Source organism: Heptranchias perlo, chromosome 30 (genome assembly GCF_035084215.1).
Source record: "Heptranchias perlo isolate sHepPer1 chromosome 30, sHepPer1.hap1, whole genome shotgun sequence".
Lineage (NCBI taxonomy): Eukaryota > Metazoa > Chordata > Chondrichthyes > Hexanchiformes > Hexanchidae > Heptranchias > Heptranchias perlo.
In genome coordinates, this window is record NC_090354.1 from 32,451,069 (window position 1) to 32,476,959 (window position 25,891).

Here is a 25,891-nt window from a genome sequence, read left to right on the forward strand (position 1 = left end):
GACACGCAGACACGCTCACAGACAGAGACACTCATACACAGACACACACACAGACACACACGCAGACAGACACACGCAGACACACACACATACAGACATACAAAGACAGGCACGCGCAGAGACATGCGCACAGACAGACACACAAAGACACAGACGTGCAGAGACACACAGACACGCGCACAGACAGAGACACACAGACAGACACACTGACAGACACACACACACATGCACATGCAGACAGACACACACACAGACATACACACAGGTGTCACCCTCCCCTCCTCTGACATTGGGCTATGTGCACAATGGTTGCCATGTGTCTACACAGCAACAGTGACTGCACTTCACAAAGTACTTCATTGGTTGTGAAGCTCTTTGCTACAAGCTAACGATGTGATAAGGTGCTATATAAATGCAAGTTCTTCTCTTTTCCCTCGGCTTCCCCAGTGGTGGCCACTTGTTCAGCTACTGCACTCCTGTCCCGTGGAACTCCTGCTCTGGATCCCTTCAGCTTGTTACCTCCTTCCCTGCTTTCAAACCTTTCTATAAAACCTTTGCCTTGACACATACACATGCAACAGTGGACACGCACATACGTGGGCACACACGCACATATGTGGGCACACACAAGTGGGCACACACACACAGTGTACACACATGTGGGTGCGCACACACATACATGGGCACACACAAACATTGGTGTACACACACGTGGGTTTACACACGAATATGGGCACGCACATGTGGGCACAATGCACATATGTAGGCACACACACGAGCACACATGTGGGTACATACACATACAGGCACACATGTGGGCACATAACACACGTGGGTACACACACACATATGGACATGGAACACATCACATGCACATGCACGCATGTGTGGACAGATATACGACCACACATACCATCCCAAAACCAGTAGAAATCAGAAGGTCTCAGTGAATTAGACTTATTTTTACTAAGCAACTAAGCTGAAGATTAAGGCTTAGAGTGCAGACAGCATCACGGTTAAAAAGAATAACAGAGGACAAGGTGGATTATTAGATGATATCAAGCTTGATTTTTCAAAGCCTGAAGCTGTGTTCTGAGGGAATCACGCTGTCAATCTGCAGACTTTCCCTTTCCTGGATATTTCTCATATTGAGTACATCGATGGAGTCAGTTTCTTGTCCCAGTTGTTTGTTTGCTGGACCCCATTCCTCAATCCATGGTCCCTGTAACTCAGTCCCTTGCCCTGTATACATCAACATTTGGTCAGTGTGAGTAACAAATCATATACAAAGCCCAGTATTATAAATCCTCCCCCCTGCGCTCACACACCTCCCAGTAAACGGGTTTGAAGATGTGGTGAGTGGTGTTCCACAGGGGTTTGTGTGGCCTTCACTCTTATTTACTATATAGGAATTGATGGAATAATATCAACATTTGCTGATGACACCAAACTGGTGCGCAAATTGTGTGGAGGATCGTAGGACGACAGCAGGGTGGGCAGACAGGTGGCAGATGCAGTTCAATGTAGAAAAATGTGCAGTGATATACTTTGGAGGTAAGAATAGGAAAAGGAAATGAACCTCAAATGGCAACATGTTAAATGGAATGGAGGAGCAGAGGGACCTTGATGTGTAGATACACAGGTCATTCAAGATGGAAGTAGATAAGGCCATAAAAAGGCAATCAGAATTTTAAAATTTTATTTATTCATTCATTGGATATGGGCGTCGCTGGCAAGGCCAGCATTTATTGCCCATCCCTAATTGCCCTTGAGGAGGTGGTGGTGAGCCGCCTTGACAACTGAGTGGCTTGCTAGGCCATTTCAGAGGGCTGTTAAGAATCAACCACATTGCTGTGGGTCTGGAGTCACATATAGACCAGACCGGGTAAGGACGGCAGGTTTCCTTCCCTAAAGGACATTAGTGAACCAGATGGGGTTTTACAACAGTCTGATAGTTTCATGGCCATCATTACTGATACCAGCTTTTTATTCCAGATTTTTTATTTTTTAAATAACTGAATTTAAATTCCCCAGCCGCCATGGCAGGATTTGATCTTATGTCTCTGGATTATTAGTCTAGGTCTCTGGATTACTAGTCCAATAACATAATCACTCCACTGCTGTACCCAATCCGAATCCTTGGTTTTGTATCTAGAGGATTGGAATACAAATACAAAAAAGTGAGGCTCGATTTTCAAATGGTGGCAGGATGGGAACGGAGGTGGGGGGGTCAATGGGCACGCGGGTAACCCGACTAATAAAATCTTACCGTGCCCCACGCGATCGCAACTTAATTGGTGGCCCTTAACGTGGCTTCCGAGCTGCCAAAAGCTGCGCAGTGGACGGACTGCGTACCCGCACGACAGGCTGTCAGCTACAGTGTCTTTAGTTAAAGGGCCATTGCTCCAATGGCTTTTGCTGGAGCAAAGACCAAAAAGACTCAATGGAGCAGCACAGGGGCAAGGCTGCTCCGAGATTCAGCGATGCCTCACTGCAGCAGCTACTGGCCGGGGTGAGGAGGAGGAGGCAACTGTTTTACCCGGCTGACAGGAGGAAGTGTCCTGCCTCTGCCACCAAGAAGGCCTGACTCTCAGCCTCTGTATGCATTGCTCCTCAGAGAGGTCCAGGAAGTTGAGCCTCGTTCTGTAGACCCTGTTGCGAGGGTAGTGCCTCCTGTGATGTCTCTCTCCGTGTTGTTGCCCTCTGTGCTGTTGTGCAGGTGCCTGTAGTGCAGCACTGTGTTGTGGAGCTCCAAGTGGCGGAAGTGCACGCTGTGCCTGGCGAGGATGGTGATGTTGCTCGTCCTCGGGTGTAGTGGTGAATGCAGCCATGGCGCCCCCCCATCCTGATGGTGTCAGTTTGAGGGGGCCCGAAAAGTTGGTAACTATGCGTAAACAGAAGAATTCTGAGTGGAAACCAAGAATTTTCAGTCTAAACACAAAGATCTCCCAGCCAAATGTTTATCTGAGAGAACTGAGTGCCCTGCTGTAGTAACTCACCTTTTATCCCCGACTGTCAAACAGGGATTTCAATGGCCAACTGGCTGTCGGCTGAAACACGACTCCTTCAACATGGAGTGTTTTCACAGCACGGGAAACACACTGAGGCTGAATGTAAATCGCTCCCCAAACTCAATCACCATGAAATTAACAACTTCAACAAGTTCAACGACGTTAATAAGTGTTTTAACTATTGGCTTTAATTGCTGGCGGGACTTCCGCATTCCAGAAGCCCGTGCACAGGTGCGTCTGTGTGAGACGTGGAAGTCGGCGGGTTGGAGCCTGTTTCCTTTCCCACTCGGGATTTTCCCAGCCCCCCGCCCCCAGAGCACCCACACTTGGTTTTGAAAATCGAGCCCGTGATGTTGAACCTTATTTGTTTGGAATATTGTGTTCAATTTTGATTATTCCATAGTGGGAAGGATGTAAAATCAATGGAAAAGGTGCAGCATAGATTTTTTAGGATGTTACCGGGGGTGAGGGGTTAAAGCTAGGAAGAGAGACTTGAGGATTCAGGACTTTTTTTCATTGAGCTGAAAAGGTTAAGAGATGACCTGATGAAGGTGTGGTGGGTCATGATGAGGTACATAGCAATAACTGATTCTACTGGTCAGAGAAAAGGTGACAAGAACACACAGATTTAAGATAATCACAAAAAGAATCAACGAGGAAGTTCGGAAAAAATTCTTAACACGGAGGGTGGGGGGAAATGTGGAATTCTCTGCCACATTTCATTGTTGAAAGAGGGTCTATGAATTCTATTAAAAGGGAATTAGATATGTGCTTGAAAAAAGAGGAATATTAAAGGGTTATGGGGAGTGAGCAGATGAATGGGATTAGACCAGACTTGATGGGCCGAATGACAAGGTTTTGTCTGTAACATTTAGTGATTCTAAGAGCAGGACTGTCAGAAAGCAGAGACCAGGTCATCGATCTGCTCACTTGACCAGGACTTGGGCTGTGACAGACTGCAAAACGGCAGGGTAAATACTATCGAAAAACTACTTTCCAACTTTTCTTTTTGACCAGCATACCCAAATGGGAAGTAAAGCCCATCCAGGTGAGTCAAGGAAAATCTCTTCTGGAGGTTGTGTCGTTGAGTTGCTGGCTTCTGACCTTTGCCCTCCTGTCTCTCTCAGGTCTGTTTGAAGATGAAGACGTGAAGTTCATGCTGAAAGGCAGCAAGTTACAAAAGATAAAGTCGAGTCTGTGGAAGAAGGATCGACGAATGATACTGCAGGAGGATGGGCTGTCCATCTGGTGCGAGTCCAAGTCCAGGAAAAAGCCAAGTACCTGTGAGTATTTCACTGTGGGCACAGCACCAGGTGTGTTACTGCTTCATTAACCACAGCACGGCTTTCGAATATTGGCTGTGAAACGGTTTGGGACATCCTGAGGGCCTGAAAGGTGCTGTATAAAAGCAAGTTCTTTCTATTTCATTGTGGGCACCACACCTTGCACATTACTGTTTCAACAATCAGACCTCGACCCGCACTGTAATGGGAAACTGAGATTAGACATCTCGATTGGAGAGTGAGGTGGTCAGGTCACTGGCATCAATCGCCTGAGAGTTAAGGTAATGAAGAGAAGGGCTTTGATTGGAGAGTTAGGCTAATAAAGGGGAACATCTAAGCAATAGTGATCACAATATAACAAGGTTTAAAATAATGATTGAGAAAGACACAAATAAGACAAAGACCAAAGTAATAGATTGGAAAAAAGCTAATTTTGACTGGATGAGAATGGAACGAGCGAAGGTAAACTGGAAAAAACTATTTGACAGACAAAGAAATAGAAGAGCAGTGGGAAATATTTAAATAGAGTTCAGGAGAAAGATATTCCTCTAAAAAGCAACAGCAAACTAGCCAATAATGAAACACCATGGATGAATAAAGTGATAAGGTCAACATTGAAACTAAAGAAAAAGGCACACACTAAGTGTATATACAATGAAGGAGAGGATGACAAAAGGGAATATGAAGAAGTTGTGAAAGAAGTCAAAAAACAATTAGGAAAGCAAAGAGAAACTAGGGGATTAAATTATCAAGGAAAATAAAAAGAAACAATAAAGTATTCTACAAATATATAAATAACAAAAGGAAAAACAGGACAGGGATAGGGCCACTAAGGGATGCAGAAGATAAACTCGCAGGTAATGACAGTGAAATGGCAGAAATATTGTATAATTACTTTGCCTCAGTATTTACCAGGGAGACTAACGGGGTGGGCAGGACATTAGAAGAAGAGATCAAAAAAGATATAATGACATTTAAGATAGAAAGGGGGGAGATAATTGAGAAACTAATCAAACTTAGAGAGGATAAAACCCCTGGTCCGGATGGATTGCATCTGCGCATATTAAAAGAAGTTAGGGAGGAGATAGCAGAGGCACGATTACATATATATAAAAATTCATTAGAAAGTGCCAGAGGACTGTCCGAAAGCTAATGTGATTCCAATATTTAAAAAGGGAGATAGAACAAGTCCAGGGAACTATAGACCAGTTAGCTTAATGTCGATAGTAGGAAAGATAATGGAATCTTTACTCAAAGATAGAATAGAAAAACATCTAGAAACTGAAAATATAATAAAGAATAGTCAGCACGGATTTCAAAAGGGAAAGTCATGCTTGACCAACCTTATTGAATTCTTTGAAGAAGTAACAGAAAGAGTAGACAAGGGTAATGTAGTAGATGTAATATATTAGATTTTCAAAAGGCCTTTGATATGGTACCACATAGCAGACTCATGGCTAAGGTCAGAGCATGTGGAGTCAGGGGACAGGTAGCAGAATGGATAGCAAGCTGGCTACAAAACAGAAAACGGAGAGTAAGGGTTAAGGGTAGCTACTCAGACAGGCAAAATGTGGGAAGTGGTGTTCCACAGGGATCGGTGCTGGGGACCACTGTTCACAATTTACATTAACGATTTGGACTTGGGAATCAGAAATATAATTTCAAAATTTGCGGACAACACCCAATTGGGGGGTGTAGTTAATACTGAGAAAGATTGTGACAAATCACAAGAAGACATGAATAAACTTGCAGAATGGGCGTGTAATTGGCAAATGAATTTCAATATATATAAGTGTGAGGTGATGCATTTTGATAGGAAGAATAAGGAGGCCACATACTGCTTGGATAATAAGAGTCTAAATGGGGTAGAGGAGCAGAGGGATCTGGGGATCACTGAAAGTAGTGACCCAGGTTAATAAGTTTAAAGAAAAGTAAACCAAGCACCGGAGTCATTTCTAGAGGGATAGAATTGAAAAACAGAAAAGTTATGTCAAACTTGTATAGAATCTTGGTTAAACTAAGCTTGGAGTATTGTGAACAGTCCCAGCCTCCATATTATAAAAGGGATATAGAGTATAGAGGCATTGGAGAAGGTGCAAAAAAGGTTCACAGGGATAATATCAGAACTGAGAGGTTATACCTGTCAGGAAAGACCGAACAGGCTGCAGCTCTTTTCTCTAGAAAAGAGAAGACTGAGGGGTGACCTGATAAAGGTCTCTAAGATTATGATGGGGTTTGATAGGATAGATGTAGAGAAAATGTTTCCACTTGTGGGGGAGACCAAAACTAGAGGTCATAAATATAAGATAGTCACGAGTAAATCCAATAAGGAATTCAGGAGAAACTTCTTTCCCCAGAGAGTGGTGAGAATGTGGAACTTGCTACCACAAGGAGCAGTTGAGGTGAATACCATAGATGCATTTAAGGGGAAGCTAGATAAACACACAAGGGAGAAAGGAATAGAAGGATATGCTGATAAGGTGAGATGAAGTAGGAGGAGGCTCGGGTGGAGCATTAACAACGGCATAGACCAGTTTTGCTGAATGGCCAGTTTCTGTGCTGTAGACTCTATGCGACTCTATGCTGGCGGGCACTGTGTGCTGCCACTGTGATCTCTGGGTGTACCATTAGTTTCTATATCACTGCACCAGGTCTGTGTACAACTGAGCGTGGGTCTGTGTACAACTGAGCATGGGTCTGTGTACGACTGAGCATGGGTCTGTGTACGACTGAGCATGGGTCTGTGTACAACTGAGCGTGGGTCTGTGTACAACTGAGCATGGGTCTGTGTACGACTGAGCATGGGTCTGTGTACGACTGAGCATGGGTCTGTGTACAACTGAGCGTGGGTCTGTGTACAACTGAGCGTGGGTCTGTGTACGACTGAGCATGGGTCTGTGTACGACTGAGCGTGGGTCTGTGTATGACTGAGCGTGGGTCTGTGTACGACTGAGCATGGGTCTGTGTACGACTGAGCGTGGGTCTGTGTACGACTGAGCATGGGTCTGTGTACAACTGAGCATGGGTCTATGTACGACTGAGCATGGGTCTATGTATGACTGAGCGTGGGTCTGTCATGCTTAGCTCCCTGATTTGGGGCTCCAAGGGGGCAGCGGTGGCTGGAGACCCACTTTGTCAGATTTATGCTGGTTTCGGGCCCTCCTCTATGGCCTAGTTGGGCCTGGGGCTGCACAGGAAGCTCCCATCTGAAGCAGTCGGGGAATACGGGGCAGGAAATGGTGCAGAATTTAAATGTTTCAGGTCTTTTAAAAGCCCTCCTTATTTTTACAGTGCTAGAGCTTATGCTTTCATGAGCCTTTGCACCGCTTGTCATTGTTTTTTTTGGCACCAGAGGGTTTGCCGATCAGGAGCCTCCAAGGATGAGGAGTGCGGATAGATGCCAAGTGGTTCAGGCTGCCCGAGAGGCGCTCTATGCCCTTCCACCGCATCTGCCGAGAGGGGTAACATACCTCACCTTAGCAGATGTGTTGGTGAAGGTTCCTTTTCTGAAAGGAGACTGTACCATCAGACCCCCGGTGGAATGACAATGACATGTGACTATCTGATTTGCCATCCCCAGTCGCAAGTGCATCCTATTTTACATTGTACTGCAGGAGGGAAAGCACGGCAGGGTGATCGAGAGCCAGCATTGTCTGTTTGGCCACACCTGGTGAGATGCCACCAAACATTTCTGGAGCCCTGCATTTAGGGCTCCTTTCACATATGAACAACTGCAATCGTTGGACAGGAAAAGACCAGTTGGTCCATCCAGCCTGACCCATACTGTTGTGATGCCTTATGCATTTCTACATGTAATTTCTACATGTAACCCCTGGTTCTCCCCAACCAATCAAATTGAAATAATTTGTCAGCGTGCACACAATCTATGTTATAGACCTCAATCAAATGTCTCCCACGTCTACACTTCTCTGCAGTATAGAGACCCAGCTCTTTAAGCCTATATGGGTAGATAGGGTGTTTTGAATTGGGAATCATTCTCATGGCCCTTCTCTGAACCTTTTCCGTGTTCCCTTCAAGTTGGCCACTTCTTAATCCCCTGTCCCTCAGGCCTCTGGATTTTTCTCCTCCCATTGTGACACTTCCTTTTAATTGTCTCCAGCCTGTTAAATTTCACTTATATGTAATTTTCTCATCCCTAGACCCATCTGAATTTGCACCTGGAGTTGTGAATAATTATGCAAATTAACTTAAATCAGAGAATTGAGTGCTATTAACTCTCAAAATTCTGGCGTGTGTTAAAGTCAGATTAGAACTGACTTAGACCTGGAGATGAAAATCGGCCCAAGTGAGATTGCTGGCCGGGTGTCCTAGTCGCCTGCTCCCAGGGGCTACAGAATGGGCAAGTAACTTGGGCGACATTAACTGCCCACCCACCTGGTTTCCACCGGGGCGGTTAGAACGTTCCCAAAGACCGACCTGAACATTGCTGTGTGGTAATCCTACTGTATGTGTCAATGTGTCTCTGCTCCTGTGTGGTTATCCATTCCTGTTTGAATATTCTGTTGAAAAGAGAGAAATATTTACTGTGTTCAAAGTCAAACCCCAGATCAAAGCCCAACTGGGTCAAACGGGTCACGTGTGGCTACAGTGACCCGGAGACAGTGACCATCCAATGAGTGAGGCCTTGACAACCATGGGAAGAAGACTTAATGGAAATACAACCAATCTGTTGGTCACAAGGGCTTGGAGGATGAAGCGCTGCCCCTAATAGCTCAGTTTCCTCTTGTGTTTGTAGTTTCTGGTGACCCCTGAGCCTCTCAGATAGAGGTAGCCCAGTTAGAAAATCCTGACAGCTGTCTGAGACTCTAAATATCTGATGTTAAAGCCAAGGAAGCAGCAACTGTTTATCAGGATTGGTTGGAGATTAACTCACACAAATGAGTCATTCATGAATGGAACCAACAATTACACAGCAGTTGTCATCTCCAAGTCTAGCTTGAATGAGATTGCTGAGGGATTCATGCCTTACAGTCACGTGCCAGTCTGTGGTGTGCTGAGACAAGCTCTGCTACCACCAATGCCAGGCATTGATTCATATCACCGTGACACACAGTAAATGCTGTGATTGAACATACAGCCTATATGTAGGAGGTCTGTGGAGGGTGAGTCGATGGTTAGAGCTAGGCCCGTCAGGAGTGAAATCAGGAAGCATTTTTCCCACAAAGGGTAGTAAAAACTGGAACTCTCTCCCCCAAACAGCCGTGGATATCGAAGCAATTGAAATTTTCAAGACTGAGATTGATAATTTTTTATTGGGTAAGAATATCAAGGGGTTTGGATCAAAGGCAGTTAAATGGAATTAAGATACAGATCAGCCATTATTTAATAGAAAGGGGCAGAACATGCACGAGCGGCTGAATGGCCTCCTTCTGTTCCTATCCCAATCGCCAGGGCTCATAGGGAGCCTGGGTTGGAGAAAGGGCTACAACATTGTAGCCCCAATTCTCCAACCCATGCTACCTGCAAGTGCAGCTTTCCTTTGGGAGTGTGGGATCACAAACCCAGCCCTTAGGACTTCTCTTACAATATATACCAGACCGAAACCTCCCTGTTGTTTTGCTTCAAAACTGTAAGATAATTCCCTTCCTATATGCTCTGGGAGTATTATCCTGAGCACTCTGTCTATAGACCCAGTCTTTTAAAGGGGCAGAGAATCCTTTATTGCATGGGGCAGGGGGAGCAGACAATCCTGTTATGGTGACAGCACACATAAACCTGATGCTTCTTACAAATTTAGTACCTGCCTTAGGTGGTCGCGTAGGTTCAGCGGTGAAGGTCACTCCACTAAGTGGCCTGAGTGTCTTACTTGCAGGAGTGCGCCCACACTGCCCCATATTGGCGGGGCTGCTGTATCCCAGGACTGGTTCAATGGGCTAATCACACTAGGGAACCCTGATTCCAAGGTGTGAACAACACCTATTCTGTGTAAATCACATTCACTTCACTTTGGAACAGACATCGTCAGAAAGACAAACAATCAAACAAGACACTGTCTGAAAAACAGATCTGCATTTTAGGTTTGTATAAAATTCACTGTGATCCCTGGACAGATCAAAGTGACATAGAAATATAAACAGTACACTTGGGAGAGATGGAAACAGCAAGAAAGGAAAAGGGACGTACAGGGAAGGACCTGATGGGTCTGCTCCGTTGGCGCGAGTGTGACAGAGCGGACCTCATGATTTTTCATATCCATGGTCGCAGTCTCCATCTGGGGAAGGGGTGACTTACATGGATAGGGCAGGCTGTCTTCCACTGTAAGAGAACCTCGGAGATACCTGCTTCAAAGCTCCATTGTAAGGTGCAGCCGCCCAGCCTGCTGTCTGCTTATCAATTTGACTGAGGCAGTCTTGTCACATTTTTAAGGGCCAATTTTCCGAATGCTTGCTCTGGTGTAGAGCCTCATCCACCAGGAGCACTTGTTGGGAACTTGTGGGGCTTGACCTCCAAGATTTCCCGCTGTGTAACGTGCCCATGATATCCCAATGCGTGATTTCCCAACATGCGTGTGGACAATTGTGTGGATAGTTCTCATGGGGCTCGATTTTAAAACGAAAGTGAGGATGTGTTTGGGGCAGGGGGCGTGAAGAAAATTGGGATTTTGTTGGAGCGGGCAGAAATCCGGTCTCCAACACGCCAAATAACGCGTACGACCCAGAGTCACCTGGGTCCGTGCACCGTTCCTGAACCCAGAAGTCCCACCGGCACTTGAAATGTCCATAAATCCAATTAAGAGTAAAGACAAGCGATTTCAACACTGCCTCAGTGTGTTTCCTGTCCTGTGTGAAACACTCCATGGTGAAGGAGTCGGGTTTCAGCCGCCAACCATTTGGACATTGAAATCCCTGTTTGACAGTCGGGGATAAAAGGTGAGTTATTGCAGCAGGGCACTCAGTTCTCTCAGACAAACTTTTGGCTGGGACATCTTTGTGTTTAGACTGAAAGTTCTTAGTTTCCACTCAGAATTGTTCTGTTTACACATATTTACCAACTTTTCGGACCTCCTCAAACTGATACAATCAGAGCGGGGGACACGGTGGCTGCATTCACCACTACATCCGAGGACGAGCAACATCACCGTCCTCACCTCTGCCACTTGGAGCTCCACAACACAGTGCTGCGCCACAGGCACCTGCATAGAGGGCAACAACGGAGAGCGACGTCGCAGGAGGCACTACCCTTGCCAGAGGGTCTACAGACCAAGGCTCAGCTTCCTGGACCTCTCTGAGGAGCAGTGCATACGGAGGCTTAGAGTCAGTCGCCAGGTAGTCGCGGACATCTGCAGCCTCCTTCATGCTGAGCTGCTCCCGGCTGGCCCGAGCACCATCTTCTTACCTGTCGCTGTTAAAGTCACCACTGCCCTCAACTTCTTCACCTCCGGATCATTCCAGGGTGCCACCGGGGACATCGCCGGGGTCTCTGTCGTCTGCACACAAGTGCATAAGGCAGGTCACCGACGGCTTGTTCTGCAGAGCCTCGGAATCGATTGCACCCATACAGCAATCCGAGCACCTCCACACGAGCCTGGACTGTTCATCAACAGGAAGGGCTATCACTCCATTAACACTCAGCTCGTTTGTGACCACTGCAAAAGATTCCTTCACGTGTGCGCCAGATTCCCTGGCAGCTGCCACGATTCCTTCATTCTGAGGGAATCCAACATCCCGGGCCTCTTCCACGCACCCAACACCCTTAAGGGCTGGCTCCTCGGGGACGAGGGATACCCCCTGCACACGTGGCTCATGACACCTCTGAGGAATCCCATCACCGAGCAACAGCGTTGATCCAACGACAGCCACATCGCGACCAGGACTACAATTGAGCATGCTACAGGGCTGCTCAAGATGCGATTTAGGTGCCTTGATCGTTCTGGGGGAGAGCTTCAATACGCATCAGACACATTATAGTCGTGTGTTGTGTCCTGCACAACATGGCACAACAGAGAGGGGTGCCGCTTGAAGAGGCCCCATCCACATCTGCCACCCACATTGAGGAGGAGGACAAACCCATGGGCAGAGCAAGGGCTCACCTGGCTGCTCGTGAGGCCAGGGAGTCCCTGATATGTGAATGGTTCTCGTAAGATCAAAAAGTGTGAAGAGTCCAGTCCTCAGACCACCTGGAAAGAGCAGCGCCCACACCAGACCCCCACCCCCACAAAACAGTCCTGCAACAACATATACACCCACTGTAAAGTGACCCAATGGGTGGCATCAAGTGCCGCCGTTCATGGTGAAGCTCATAGAATCATAGAGTCATAGAAGTTTACAACATGGAAACAGGCCCTTCGGCCCAACATGTCCATGTCGCCCAGTTTATACCACTAAGCTAGTCCCAATTGCCTGCACTTGGCCCATATCCCTCTATACCCATCTTACCCATGTAACTGTCCAAATGCTTTTTAAAAGACAAAATTGTACCCGCCTCTACTACTGCCTCTGGCAGCTCGCTCCAGACACTCACCACCCTTTGAGTGAAAAAATTGCCCCTCTGGACCCTTTTGTATCTCTCCCCTCTCACCTTAAATCTATGCCCCCTCGTTATAGACTCCCCTACCTTTGGGAAAAGATTTTGACTATCGACCTTATCTATGCCCCTCATTATTTTATAGACTTCGATAAGATCACCCCTTAACCTCCTGCTCTCCAGGGAAAATAGTCCCAGTCTGTCTAACCTCTCCCTGTAAGTCAAACCATCAAGTCCCGGTAGCATCCTAGTAAATCTTTTCTGCACTCTTTCTAGTTTAATAATATCCTTTCTATAATAGGGTGACCAGAACTGTACACAGTACTCCAAGTGTGGCCTCACCAATGCTCTGTACAACTTCAACAAGACATCCCAACTCCTGCATTCAATGTTCTGACCAATGAAACCAAGCATGCTGAATGCCTTCTTCACCACCCTATCCACCTGTGACTCCACTTTCAAGGAGCTATGAATCTGTACTCCCAGATCTCTTTGTTCTATAACTCTCCCCAACGCCCTACCATTAACGGAGTAGATCCTGGCCCGATTCGATCTACCAAAATGCATCACCTCACATTTATCTAAATTAAACTCCATCTGCCATTCATCGGCCCACTGGCCCAATTTATCAAGATCCCGTTGCAATCCTAGATAACCTTCTTCACTGTCCACAATGCCACCAATCTTGGTGTCATCTGCAAACTTACTAACCATGCCTCCTAAATTCTCATCCAAATCATTCATATAAATAACAAATAACAGCGGACCCAGCACCGATCCCTGAGGCACACCGCTGGACACAGGCATCCAGTTTGAAAAACAACCCTCTACAACCACCCTCTGTCTTCTGTCGTCAAGCCAATGTTGTATCCAATTGGCTACCTCACCTTGGATCCCATGAGATTTAACCTTATGTAACAACCTACCATGCGGTACCTTGTCAAATGCATGAAAGGGCCCAATCACAAAAAACAGTCAAGAATGGGCACGATGTGGCAGTAGTGGTGAGAATGATAACATTTAATGTGACTTTAACAAAAAACAAATAGACTGTCATGTTTTTCATTTATATCAGACACCCTTCGCCAATCCTTCGCCTTTCTCTTCCTACCGCTTCTACCTGGTGCTTCCCCTGTGGCTGCAGCAGAGGTAGTGGCAGGTTGCTCATGTCGATGCCCGGACTGATTAGATGCTTTGGGCCGACGCCCTCTGGGGTTTGGAGCCCGTGAGGGCCCCTCAAAAGTCTGCTCCACCTGCACCTGTGCAGGGGCAGACTCGGCCACTTGGAGACAGCAGTGCGGGTACTGGTTGAGAGGGGGGCAACGGGTGAGACGTGGGAGCGCTTTGAGTGGCGTCCCCACTTCCATGTCCCCTTTCACCATCATCCCTCTCCTTGGCCAGGCCCACATCACTCCTAGCACTCTGCAGGAGAATAGTTTGGAGGACATGTATGATGCCTTGGAAGCCCAGTTGTAAAGTTTCTGCCTGCCTGTTTAAGGCGGCAGAATGTTGTTCACCCTGAGTCCAAACGGCCGTTGTCAGGGCCTGAATGGACTCATTTGTGAGCCGTGCTTGAAGCTTGCTGGAGGCTAGCCTTCCCTCAATCACAGACATTCCCACACTTACCTGCGACATTATCTGAGACATTCCCACAGTTACGTGCAACACTATCTCAGACAGTTCCTCATGTCCCTGTGACACTACCTCAGAGATTCCCTCCTGTACCTGTGCCACCATTCCACTCATGCAGGACTCATAAGTGACCTTTTGCTGACCTAGTTAGGTCATTGAAACGTTTCCTGCACTGGACGCAGGGGCGGGAGATGTTGCTGCTGCTGGTGACCTCCTCTGCCACCTCCAGCCAGGCCTTCTTGGTGGCAGAGGCAGGGCCCTTCCTCCTGTCGGCCGGGTAAAACAGTTCCCTCCTCCTCCTCCTCACTGCGGCCAGCAGCTGCTGCAGTGAGGCATCGCTGAATCTTGGAGCAGCCTTGTCCCTGTGCTGCTCCATTGGGTCTTCTTGCTCTTTGCTCCAGCAAAATCCATTGGATCAATGGCCCTTTAAATAGAGCCGCTCCAGCTGACAGCCTGTCATACGGGTGCGCAGTCCGCCCACTGCGCAGCTCTCGGACGGCCACTCGGAAACAAGATTAAGGGAACCAATTATCACGTGATCGCCTGGGGAATGGTAAGTTTTTAATATTCACGTTTGCCGTGTGCCCATTGACACCCCCCCATCCCCCACTGCTATCCCACCGCCCTTTTAAAATCGAGCCCATGATATCCCAATTCTCAGTCCCAGAGGATAAGGCTCAAGAGTGAGAGACCGAGGGAGAGGCCGGGGGGAGATGCCAGGCGGGGGAGGTCGGTCGGGGGGGAAGGTCGGGTGGGGGTCGGGCATGGGGAGAGGGCGGACGGGGGATAGAAGGGGGGAGAGGGCGGGGGCGGGGGCGGGGGCCAGAGGAGAGGGTGGGTGGGGAGAGAGGCCGGGCGACGGGAGTGGTCGGGGGTGAGAGGCTGGGCAGGGGTAGAGGTCAGGGGGAGAGGGTGGGGGTGGGGCCGGGAACCAGGGGAGAGGGTAGGGGTGGGGGCAGGGACCAGGGGAGAGGGTAGGGGTGGGGGCAGGGACCAGGGGAGAGGGTAGGGGTGGGGGCAGGGACCAGGGGAGAGGGTAGGGGTGGGGGCAGGGACCAGGGGAGAGGGTGGGCGGAGAGAGAGGCCGGGCGGGGGGAGAGGTCGGGCAAGGGGAAAGGGCAGGGAGAGAGGCCGGGTGGGGGGGAGAGTGTGGGGGCGGGCACTGGGGGTGAGGGTGGGCGGGGAGAGAGCCCGGGCGAGGGGAGAGGTCGGGGGGGGGGAAAGGGTGGGGAGAGAGGGAAGGTGGGGGGAGAGGTCGGGAGGAGAAGCCGGGTGGGGGGAGAGGTCAGGCGGGGGGAGAGGTCGGGGGGAGAGGCCGGGCGGGGGGAGAGGTCAGTGTCCGTTTGTTTGGATGATCTGATCTGCTGTGTTACATAAGAACATAAGAACATAAGAACATAAGAAATTGGAGCAGGAGTAGGCCAATCGGCCCCTCGAGCCTGCTCCGCCATTCAATAAGATCATGGCTGATCTGATCCCAACCACAAATCTAAAGAACACAAGAAGTCGGAGCAGGACCCGGCCACATAGCCCCTGGGCCCTCTCCGCCACCCACAGGGCATTGACCGATCCGAACTCAGCTTCATGTCCAATTTCCTGCCCGCTCCCCATAACCCCTAATTCCCTTTACTTCTAGAAAACTGTCTATTTCTGTTTTAAATTTATTTAATGATGTAGCTTCCACAGCTTCCTGGGGCAGCAAATTCCACAGACCTACCACCCTCTGAGTGAAGAAGTTTCTCCTCATCTCAGTTTTGAAAGAGCAGCCCCTTATTCTAAGATTATGCCCCCTAGTTCTAGTTTCACCCATCTTTGGGAACATCCTTACTGCATCCACCCGATCAAGACCCTTCACAATCTTATATGTTTCAATAAGATCGCCTCTCATTCTTCTGAACTCCAATGAGTAGAGTCCCAATCTACTCAACCTCTCCTCATATGTCCGCCCCCTCATCCCCGGGATTAACCGAGTGAACCTTCTTTGTACTGCCTCGAGAGCAAGTATGTCTTTTCTTAAGTATGGAGACCAAAACTGTATGCAGTATTCCAGGTGCGGTCTCACCAATACCTTATATAACTGCAGCAATACCTCCTTGTTTTTATATTCTATCCCCCTAGCAATAAAAGCCAACATTCCGTTGGCTTTCTTGATCACCTGCTGCACCTGCATACCAACTTTTTGATTTTCTTGCACTAGGACCCCCAGATCCCTTTGTACTGCAGTACTTTCCAGTCTCTCGCCATTAAGATAATAACTTGCTCTCTGATTTTTCCTGCCAAAGTGCATAACCTCACATTTTCCAATATTATATTGCATCTGCCAAATCTCCGCCCACTCACCCAGCCTGTCTATATCCCCTTGCAGGTTTTTTATGTCCTCCTCACTCTCTACTTTCCCTCCCATCTTTGTATCATCTGCAAATTTTGATATGTTGCACTCGGTCCCCTCCTCCAAATCGTTAATATAGATTGTAAAGAGTTGGGGACCCAGCACCGACCCCTGTGGAACACCACTGGTTACTGGTTGCCAGTCCGAAAATGAACCATTTATCCCAACTCTCTGCTTCCTGTTCGATAACCAATCCTCCACCCATGCCAGAATATTACCCCCAATCCCGTGATTTTTTATCTTAAGTAATAATCTTTTATGTGGCACCTTGTCGAATGCCTTCTGGAAGTCTAAATACACTATGTCCACTGGTTCCCCTTTATCCACCCTGTACGTTATATCCTCGAAGAACTCAAGCAAATTTGTCAGACATGACTTCCCCTTCATAAAGCCATGCTGACTTTGTCCTATTAAATTATGCTTATCTAAATGTTCCGTTACTGTCTCCTTAATAATAGACTCCAAAATTTTACCCACCACAGATGTTAAGCTAACTGGCCTATAATTTCCAGCCTTCTGCCTACTACCCTTTTTAAATAACGGTGTTACATTAGCAGTTTTCCAATCTGCCGGGACCTCTCCTGAGTCCAGGGAATTTTGGAAAACTATCACCAAAGCATCCACAATCCCTACTGCCACTTCCCTCAAGACCCTAGGATGGAAGCCATCAGGTCCAGGGGATTTATCCGCCTTGAGTCCCATTATTTTACTGAGTACCAATTCCTTAGTGATTTTAATCGTATTTAGCTCCTCCCCCCCGAGAGTCCCCTGTTTGTCCAGTGTTGGGATATTCTTAGTGCCCTCTACTGTAAAGACTGAAACAAAATATTTGTTCAGCATTTTTGCCATCTCCATGTTTCCCACCATTAATTTCCCGGTCTCATCCTCTAAGGGACCTACGTTTGCCTTAGCCACCCTTTTTCTTTTTATATAAGTATAGAAACTCTTGCTATCTGTTTTTATATTTTTTGCTAATTTCTTTTCATAATCTAACTTCCCTTTCTTAATCAATCCTTTAGTTACTTTTTGCTGTCTTTTGAAGAATTCCCAATCCTCTATCCTCCCACTAAGTTTGGCTACCTTATATGTCCTTGTTTTTAGTCGGATACTATCCTTGATTTCTTTACTTAGCCACGGATGGCTGTCATTTCTTTTACACCCTTTTTTCCTCAGTGGAATATATTTATTTTGAAAGTTGTAAAATAACTCCCTAAATGAACACCACTGCTCATGTACCGTCTTACCCTTTAATCTATTTTCCCAGTCCACTTTAATCAATTCCGCTCTCATACCATCATAGTCTCCTTTATTCAAGCTCAGTACGCTTGTTTGAGAATCAACCTTCTCACCCTCTAATTGGATATGGAATTCAACCATGTTGTGGTCGCTCGTTCCAAGGGGATCCTTAACTAGGACATTATTAATTAATCCTGACTCATTACACAGGACCAGGTCCAAGGTTGCCTGCCCCCTTGTAGGATCAGTTACATACTGCTCAAGAAATCCATCCCTGATGCACTCAATGAACTCGTCCTCAAGGCTGCTCTGCCCAATTTGATTTGTCCAGTTAATATGATAATTAAAATCCCCCATAATTATGGCTGTTCCCTTATTACATGCCCCGACTATCTCCTGATTAATACTTCTTCCAGCAGAGTTGCAACTATTAGGAGGCCTATATACTACGCCCACTAATGTTTTTTTTCCCTTATTATTCCTTATCTCCACCCAAACTGTTTCATTATCTTGATGCTTTGTCCCAATATCATTTCTCTGTATTACAGTGATTCCTTCCTTTATTAACATAGCCACCCCACCTCCCCTTCCTTCCTGCCTGTCCTTCCTGATTGTTAAATACCCTGGCATATTTAATTCCCAGTCGTTGTCACCCTGCAGCCATGTTTCTGTAATGGCCACAAGATCATACCCATACGTAGTTATTTGTGCCATTAACTCGTCCATTTTATTACGAATGCTACGTGCATTCAGATAAAGAACTTTCAAATCTGTTTTGTGACGCTTAGTTCCTGCTTTTTCCTTTTTTAAAACTTTACCTATTACTCCATACCTTCTGTCCCTTCCTGTTACGCTTTCCTCTCTCTCCCTGCTCAGGTTCCCAACCCCCTGCCACTTTAGTTTAAACCCTCCCCAACAGCACTAGCAAACACTCCTCCTAGGACAGCGGTCCCGGCCCTGCCCAGGTGCAGACCATCCGGTTTGTACTGGTCCCACCTCCCCCAGAACCGTTTCCAGTGTCCCAGGAATTTGAATCCCTCCCCCTTGCACCATTCCTCTAGCCACGTATTCATTTGAAATATCCTCCTATTTCTACTCTGACTAGCACGTGGCACTGGCAGCAATCCTGAGATTACTACCTTTGAGGTCCTATTTTTTAATTTACCTCCTAACTCCCTATATTCTGCTTTTAGGACCTCATCCCCTTTTTTACCTATATCGTTGGTGCCTATGTGCACCACGACAGCTGGCTGTTCGCCCTCCCCCTCCAAAATGTTCTGTAGCCGCTCCGAGACATCCTTGATCCTTGCACCAGGGAGGCAACACACCATCCTGGAGTCTCGGTTGCGGCCGCAGAAACGCCTGTCTATTCCCCTTACAATTGAGTCCCCTATCACTATAGCTCTGCCACTCTTTTTCCTCCCAGCCTGTGCAGCAGAGCTACCCGTGGTGCCAGGAAGTTGGTTGCTGCTGCCTTCCCCTGATAAGTCATCCCCCCCAACAGCATCCAAAGTGGCATATCTGTTTGAGAGGGGGATGGCCACAGGGGACCCCTGCACTACCTGCCTGCATCTCTTACTCTTCCTGGTGGTCACCCATTCACTTCCTGCCTGTATACCCTTTACCTGCGGTGTGACCAACTCGCTAAACGTGCTATCTACAAGTTTCTCTGCATCGCGGATGCTCCACAGTGAGTCCACCCGCAGCTCCAGCTCCGAGATACGATCGGTCAGTAGCTGCAGGTGGACACACTTCCCGCACACATGGTCGGCAGGGACACTGGTAGTGTCCATGACTTCCCACATCTTGCAGGAGGAGCATATCACGGGTGCGAGGTCTGCTGCCATGACTTGCCTTAGCTTAGTTACCCCTTTTAAATTACGTTGAAATTAGAAAATGTTAACTATACTAGGGACCTAGGTTCACTAAAAAAAAACACTATCTGCTATAAAACCTGCAGATCTTCCCTTTCTTATTACTTTACTTACAGTAAAATGGTAGAAATACTCACCTGAACCTACTCACCAATCAGCTGCCTCCCCTGTGCCGTGTCACTTTCTGACTGGTGACGTCACCCCGAACTGCCGCTGGTCTCAGAGTCTCGCTCTCAGAGTAAGCTCTGGTCTCGCTCTCTCCGCGCTGTTTATATCCCCGCTCTGGTCTCGCTCTCTCCCGCCGCTCGCCGACTGAACTCTCGCTCTCTCCGCGCTGTTTATATCTCCGCTCTGGTCTCGCTCTCTCCCGCCGCTCACTTATTTCTCTCTCACGACATGTTTCCTGTCTGTCCCTCTCCCTGTCCCAAGTTTGTGACAGAGTAAAGGGATCTACAAATGTCAATGACAGACCAGGCACAGATTCGTGAATAGGCCATTGCAGAGCAGTAGGTTCACTCCAGGTCAGAGGTTAGGAGGTTTGGGATCATTACTTCACACAGGCCCGAGTCTCATTCTTTCACATCATGCCTGCTTTCTGCTGGAGAGACAAGTGAACACCCAGAGAGATGACAATTCAACAATCCCATTAAATGGAGCTAAATGTAGGGTTGTGACACATTGAACAGGACTTCAAAACGGATGAAGAGCTTAGTAAGATTTATCCAGTCAAAACTCCAGCCTTTGATGGGAGAGAGTTACATGATTAGTAAGTCAGACAAATGAAAAAACAGTTTAGTTGTAAGCTTGGTAGAATGAAGTATTTGCTGGTCAGCTCTGCAAAGGCACTATACTGTTGGCAATCTGCCAGATCCCTTTTATGGGCATTGGCTGCTATGTATCAGTATGTTGTGTAGCTAATCCTAAATGGTTTGGCACAAAACATTTTTTAAAAAGTTACTCATTTCCTTAAATAGAAAGCATCTGCACAGCACTGGCTGCCCATTGCCAGATGTTACATGTTCCAGATTAAAAGGCATGTCACGCTCTGGGCAAGAGACCCAGAGTGGGTGGGGCTGACCCTGGGTCTAATTATGGTGGCGTTTGCCCTTACTGTTAGACATCGTTCTAATACAGTGAGAAAGTTCTGACAGTGACTCTTTCCAACCAAGCAATCAAAAGGCTAATAGAATGTTGGCCTTTATCTCAAGGGGGCGGGAATACAAAGGGGAGGAAGTGATGCTTTAGTTGTACAGAGACTTGGTTAGACCCCATCCGGAGATACTGCATTCAGTTCTGGACTTCGCATCTCAGGAAGGATATATTGGCCTTGGAGGGGGTGCAGCGCAGATTTACCAGAATGATACCAGGGCTTTAAAGATTAACTTATGAGGACAGGTTACATAAACTTGGTTTATTTTCCCTTGAGTTTAGAAGGTTGAGGGGTTATCTAATTGAGGTCTTTAAAATGTTAAAAGGATTTGATAGAGTAGATATGGAGAAACGATTTCCTCTGGTGGGGTAATCCAGAACAAGGGGGAACAATCTTAAAATTAGAGCTGGCCATTCAGGGGTGAAATTAGGAATCATTTTTTTCACACAAATTGGGAATTGGGAATTCTCTCCTGCAAAAGGCTGTGGGTGCTGGGGGTCAATTGAAATTTTCAAGACTGAAATCGATAGATTTTTGTTGGGTAAGGGTATCAAGGGATATGGGCAGGTAATTAAAGTCAGGTCAGCCATGATTTAATTGAATGATGGAACAGGCTCGAAGGGCTGAATGGCCTCCTCCTGTTCCTATGTTCTCAGTGGAAACACACTGCAGATGCTGACTAGACCGAGCCAGGTACACTCCTATTGCAGACAGCGTCAACCCTGAACACCCCATCTGAGGGACCCGTGACAAACAGCTTTATTGTTGTGGCTTTGTTGGCCTCCCGCTTTGGTATTCTCCAGGGAGCAGTTCAAATTTGATAAGGAAGTTACAAAGCCTATCCATCGGCATAGTTGAAGGCGTATACACCTCGATACCTTCTCGATCCTGCTTCCACCTGTGCCACAGTGGCCTATTAGCAGCTTTCAGACCCTCTGCCCAATATTTAAAAATCTACTAACAGGCTGGGTTATTACACGCTCCTTTATGAAAGTAGTTTGTTGACTTTTTGGCTTCACCTATTCTCCTCCCCACTCTGTTTTTCTTGGTCAAGTTCTAACTCGCCCTCGCCAATCCTGTAAAATTCCAGCCTGAAGACCCCAGGAGAGTCACAGTTCAAATACATGCCTCTCTTTTTCTTTCAGATGCCGATCGTCCTGATGTACATTTCCAACATTTTTGGGTTTATTTTAGATTTCCAGCGTTTGTGAATTCCTTTTTACCACCAATATCTCTCATTTCGATCAGCACAAACAAAAACATGAGTTCCAGAGGTCGCTGAGAATTACCCGTGACAAACCACTGGTAAAGCCACACACGTGCTGGCAGTGGATATTACATAGAATTACGTAGAATGTAGAGCACTGAAACAGGCCATTTGACCCAACAGGTCTATATCGGTGTTTATGCTCCACACGAGCCTCCTCCCTCCCTACATCATCTCACCCTATCAACATATCCTTCTATTCCTTTCTCCCTCATGTGTTTATCTAGCTTCCCCTTAAATGCATCTATGCTGTTCGCCTCAACTACTCCTTGTGGTATCAAACTCCTTCGTATTTTTAAAGACCTCTATCAGGTCACCTCTCGGTCGTCTCTTTTCTAAAGAAAAGAGCCCCAGCCTATTCAGTTAGTTGATAGTTTTACCCTCTGAGTTCTGGTATCATCCTTGTAAATCTTTTTAGCACTTTCTCCGGTACCTCTATATCTTTTTTTGTAGTGTGGAGACCAGAACTGTGTATAGTACTCCAAATGTGGTCTAACCAAGGTTCTATATAAGTTTAACATAATCTCTCTGCTTTTGATTTCTACCCCTCTAGAAATGAATCCCTGTGCTTTGTTTCTATTTTTTATGGCTTAACCTGCATTGCTACTTTTAATGATTTGTGAATCTTTGCCCTGAGATCTCTTTGCTCTTCTACCCCATTTAGACTCTTATTTTGTAAGGAGTATGTGGCCTCTTTATTCCTGCTACTAAAATGCACCACTTCACACTTCTCTATATTGAAATTACCTTTCCAATTATACGCCCATTCTGCAAGTTTGTTAACGTCTTCTTGTATTTTGTCGCAGTCCCCCTCAGTATTAACTGTACGTCCATGACCCACTGCGCCAGGTGTAAATTGCTAGAGATGGAAGTGATGGACGTCTGACAGTGAGTATGACCCACTGCGCCAGGTGTAAATTGATAGAGATAGAAGTGATGGACGTCTGACAGTGAGTATGACCCACTGCGCCAGGTGTAAATTGATAGAGATAGAAGTGATGCCAGGGTGTGTTACTCACTGTAATGTGAGCTCCACACCAGCTGTGCAACTATGTCAACAATCCTATCCCCAGTATCTATTAATGAAGGAGTCAATGGGGCCTTGCTGCAATTACGTTACACAAACAAATCAATTCAGAGCCGTTTCTTGGAAACTGAGTTCATTATTCAGGGGTTGGTCCCCCAGCAAATCTATTGTTATTCCCATTCTTCAAATGATTAGCAGCATAGAACAGGAAGTCCCATCTTTGACTGTCTGTTATTAAAAGTGAACAGTGAATGTGTGGGGTTTCTTTCCCTCCATCTCACGCTTGCTTTCCCCTGTGAGTTTGACCTGAGCGATGGGTTCTATGTCGGGGGTACAGGATACCGCTGACAGCTCAGAGTTTTAAGGGGGAATAGCCAGTGCCTGTGGGAATTTTCAGGTACAGCAAGCACCAGCCGGGCTGAAAGCAAAGTTGAAAGTCTCCCCCCATGTTGGAAGTCCATATTGGTTTCCAGGATAACTGTACTGATTTAAGATTTAAAAGAAAAGAAATAATTTGCATTTATATAGCAACCTCAGGATGTCCCAAAGAACTTTACAGCCAATGAAATACTTTTGAAGTGCAGTCACTGTTGTAATGTATTCATTGGTTGAGAGTGCAGAATCTCCTGATATGGATTCTGGGAGGGTAACAGAGAGTCTCCCGATCCTGCAATTTACCAGCATGTGCTTTCTGGGATAGTGAAGGGGCACTGTCTTTGTGAAGAAGTGTTTGGCACACTGTTTGCTTCTCTTACAAATGTATAAAGTAATGACAAACTCTCGCTGAAATACATCATCACATCACTTATATAGTCATCGTATGAAACTGATCCGTTTTTAGTTCTTCTCTTCCTCAAATGAGGAAAACGGGAATAATTTCTCATTAAGACACTTGCCCTTTGGAGAAAGATGGAGGGGGATCCTCAGCAGAAATAGGCAGCAATGTGATAGCCATCATGAAGTCACCAATCAAACGGGCTGCAGTGATTAAAGGACACAGGATGTGTGTCTGTATAAACTTACTCCAGCACTATGTGTTGCTCACCACTCCTCAGCTATGTGTCTCCAGCTCAAAGGGGCAGCGGGGGAATTTAACTAAGGCAGTGGCCCAAAATGGGTGATAGCGGATTGGCCACCCGTTATAGACCCCAGCCCACTCTCCCTCCCATTGATCCACTGCCACCTGTTTTGCTCCAACATCGAAGGTGAGTTTCACCCCGCTATGGTGATCTGACTTCCTCCCTGACTCAATTATCTGATGACAACTGTCACAAAAGAATAAAAGGAATATATTAAAACTAATGTTCCTGTCAAAAACATGGAATAATGTCAGTGTCCCTTTAAGAGGTACTTGAGACCAATGTTGTCCAATATATTGGCCTCACTTGGCTAATCGGGAATTCAGATGTAACTAATTGCAGTTCTGATCAGTAAATATAAAACGACCAATAGACATCATCGTTGGTCATGTGATCTTAAATAATCATATTTGCACGGTGTATGCATGTGAACTTTAACCTTTTTGTGCGTTTGTTGATAAAATAGTAAGACGAGGAGCAGAGTGTTTTATTATCGCTGTAAGTGTTTGGTTACTGAATGGTGGTAGATGTTTGTTAAGTAAATATCCCCATGTGAAGTACATTTACCTGTAATGTGTGAGCAACCTGTCCTTAAAGGGGAACTGTCAGCTTCTATAAGAACCCTCCACCCAATCCGTCTCTTGGCTACTAATGATAAAGATGAGACCAGTTAAAGGTCAGGTGCATTCTCCTCTCTCCTCTCTCCTCTCTCCTCTCCTCTCTCCTCTCCTCTCCTCTCTCCTCTCTCCTCTCCTCTCTCCTCTCTCCTCTCTCCTCTCCTCTCTCCTCTCTCCTCTCTCCTCTCCTCTCCTGCCAGTTTGACAGCTGCCTTACCCAAGTAGCCACTCTTCATGTGTAAACACAGATAATGAGTGTTAACAGGTTACATGGGGGCTCATCATAGCCCTTACTTTATCTCTACACATCTGCATGGTTAACAGGATAGTAAACAGGAGGGTGAACTATGGTTGATTATTTATCTCCTTAACCTGGGCTAATAATGCAGTGGGCTCGATTTTAAACATAAATTGTGGGTGCGTTGGGGGCGCTGCAAAAATTGCAAAAATGCAGAGTGGGTTCAGAAGCTGACTCCAACCCGCCGACTTCCGAGTTCCCCACAGACGCACCTGTGCGCGCAGGCATCCCGAATCCGGAAGTCCCGCCAATTAAAGCCAGCAGGATGATAGTTAAAGAACCAAATGTACCCCACTGAGGTACTAAAGGCACTTTACTTGTGACATATTAGATGGTTAGAACGATTTTTAACTTACCTGGGCGGCTTTCCCACGGCTTCCGATTCACGTCTGATGAAATAAAGTAAATAGCAAATCATTGCACAAAGTTAAAACACAAAATAAACCTACCTTTCCACCCTGCTCTGACGTCCAATGCCTCCCTCTCTGATGTCCCTCCTCCCCTCTTCACCCCCCCGATGTCCCCCCAATCTCCCCCCATCTTC

At 46.7% G+C, this 25,891-nt stretch overlaps 1 protein-coding gene across 3 annotated transcripts in view; it reads left to right on the plus strand.

The window, feature by feature from the left end:
* The window catches only part of LOC137300039 (1-phosphatidylinositol 4,5-bisphosphate phosphodiesterase delta-3-like), a 167,257-nt gene that overhangs the window by 29,474 nt on the left and 111,892 nt on the right, over nucleotides 1-25,891 (plus strand). For all 3 annotated transcript variants that reach the window (XM_067969131.1, XM_067969129.1, XM_067969130.1), the window contains exon 2: nucleotides 4,139-4,294. In XM_067969131.1, coding sequence (XP_067825232.1) covers nucleotides 4,139-4,294 — 156 coding nt within the window. The remainder of the gene's footprint in view (nucleotides 1-4,138; nucleotides 4,295-25,891) is intronic.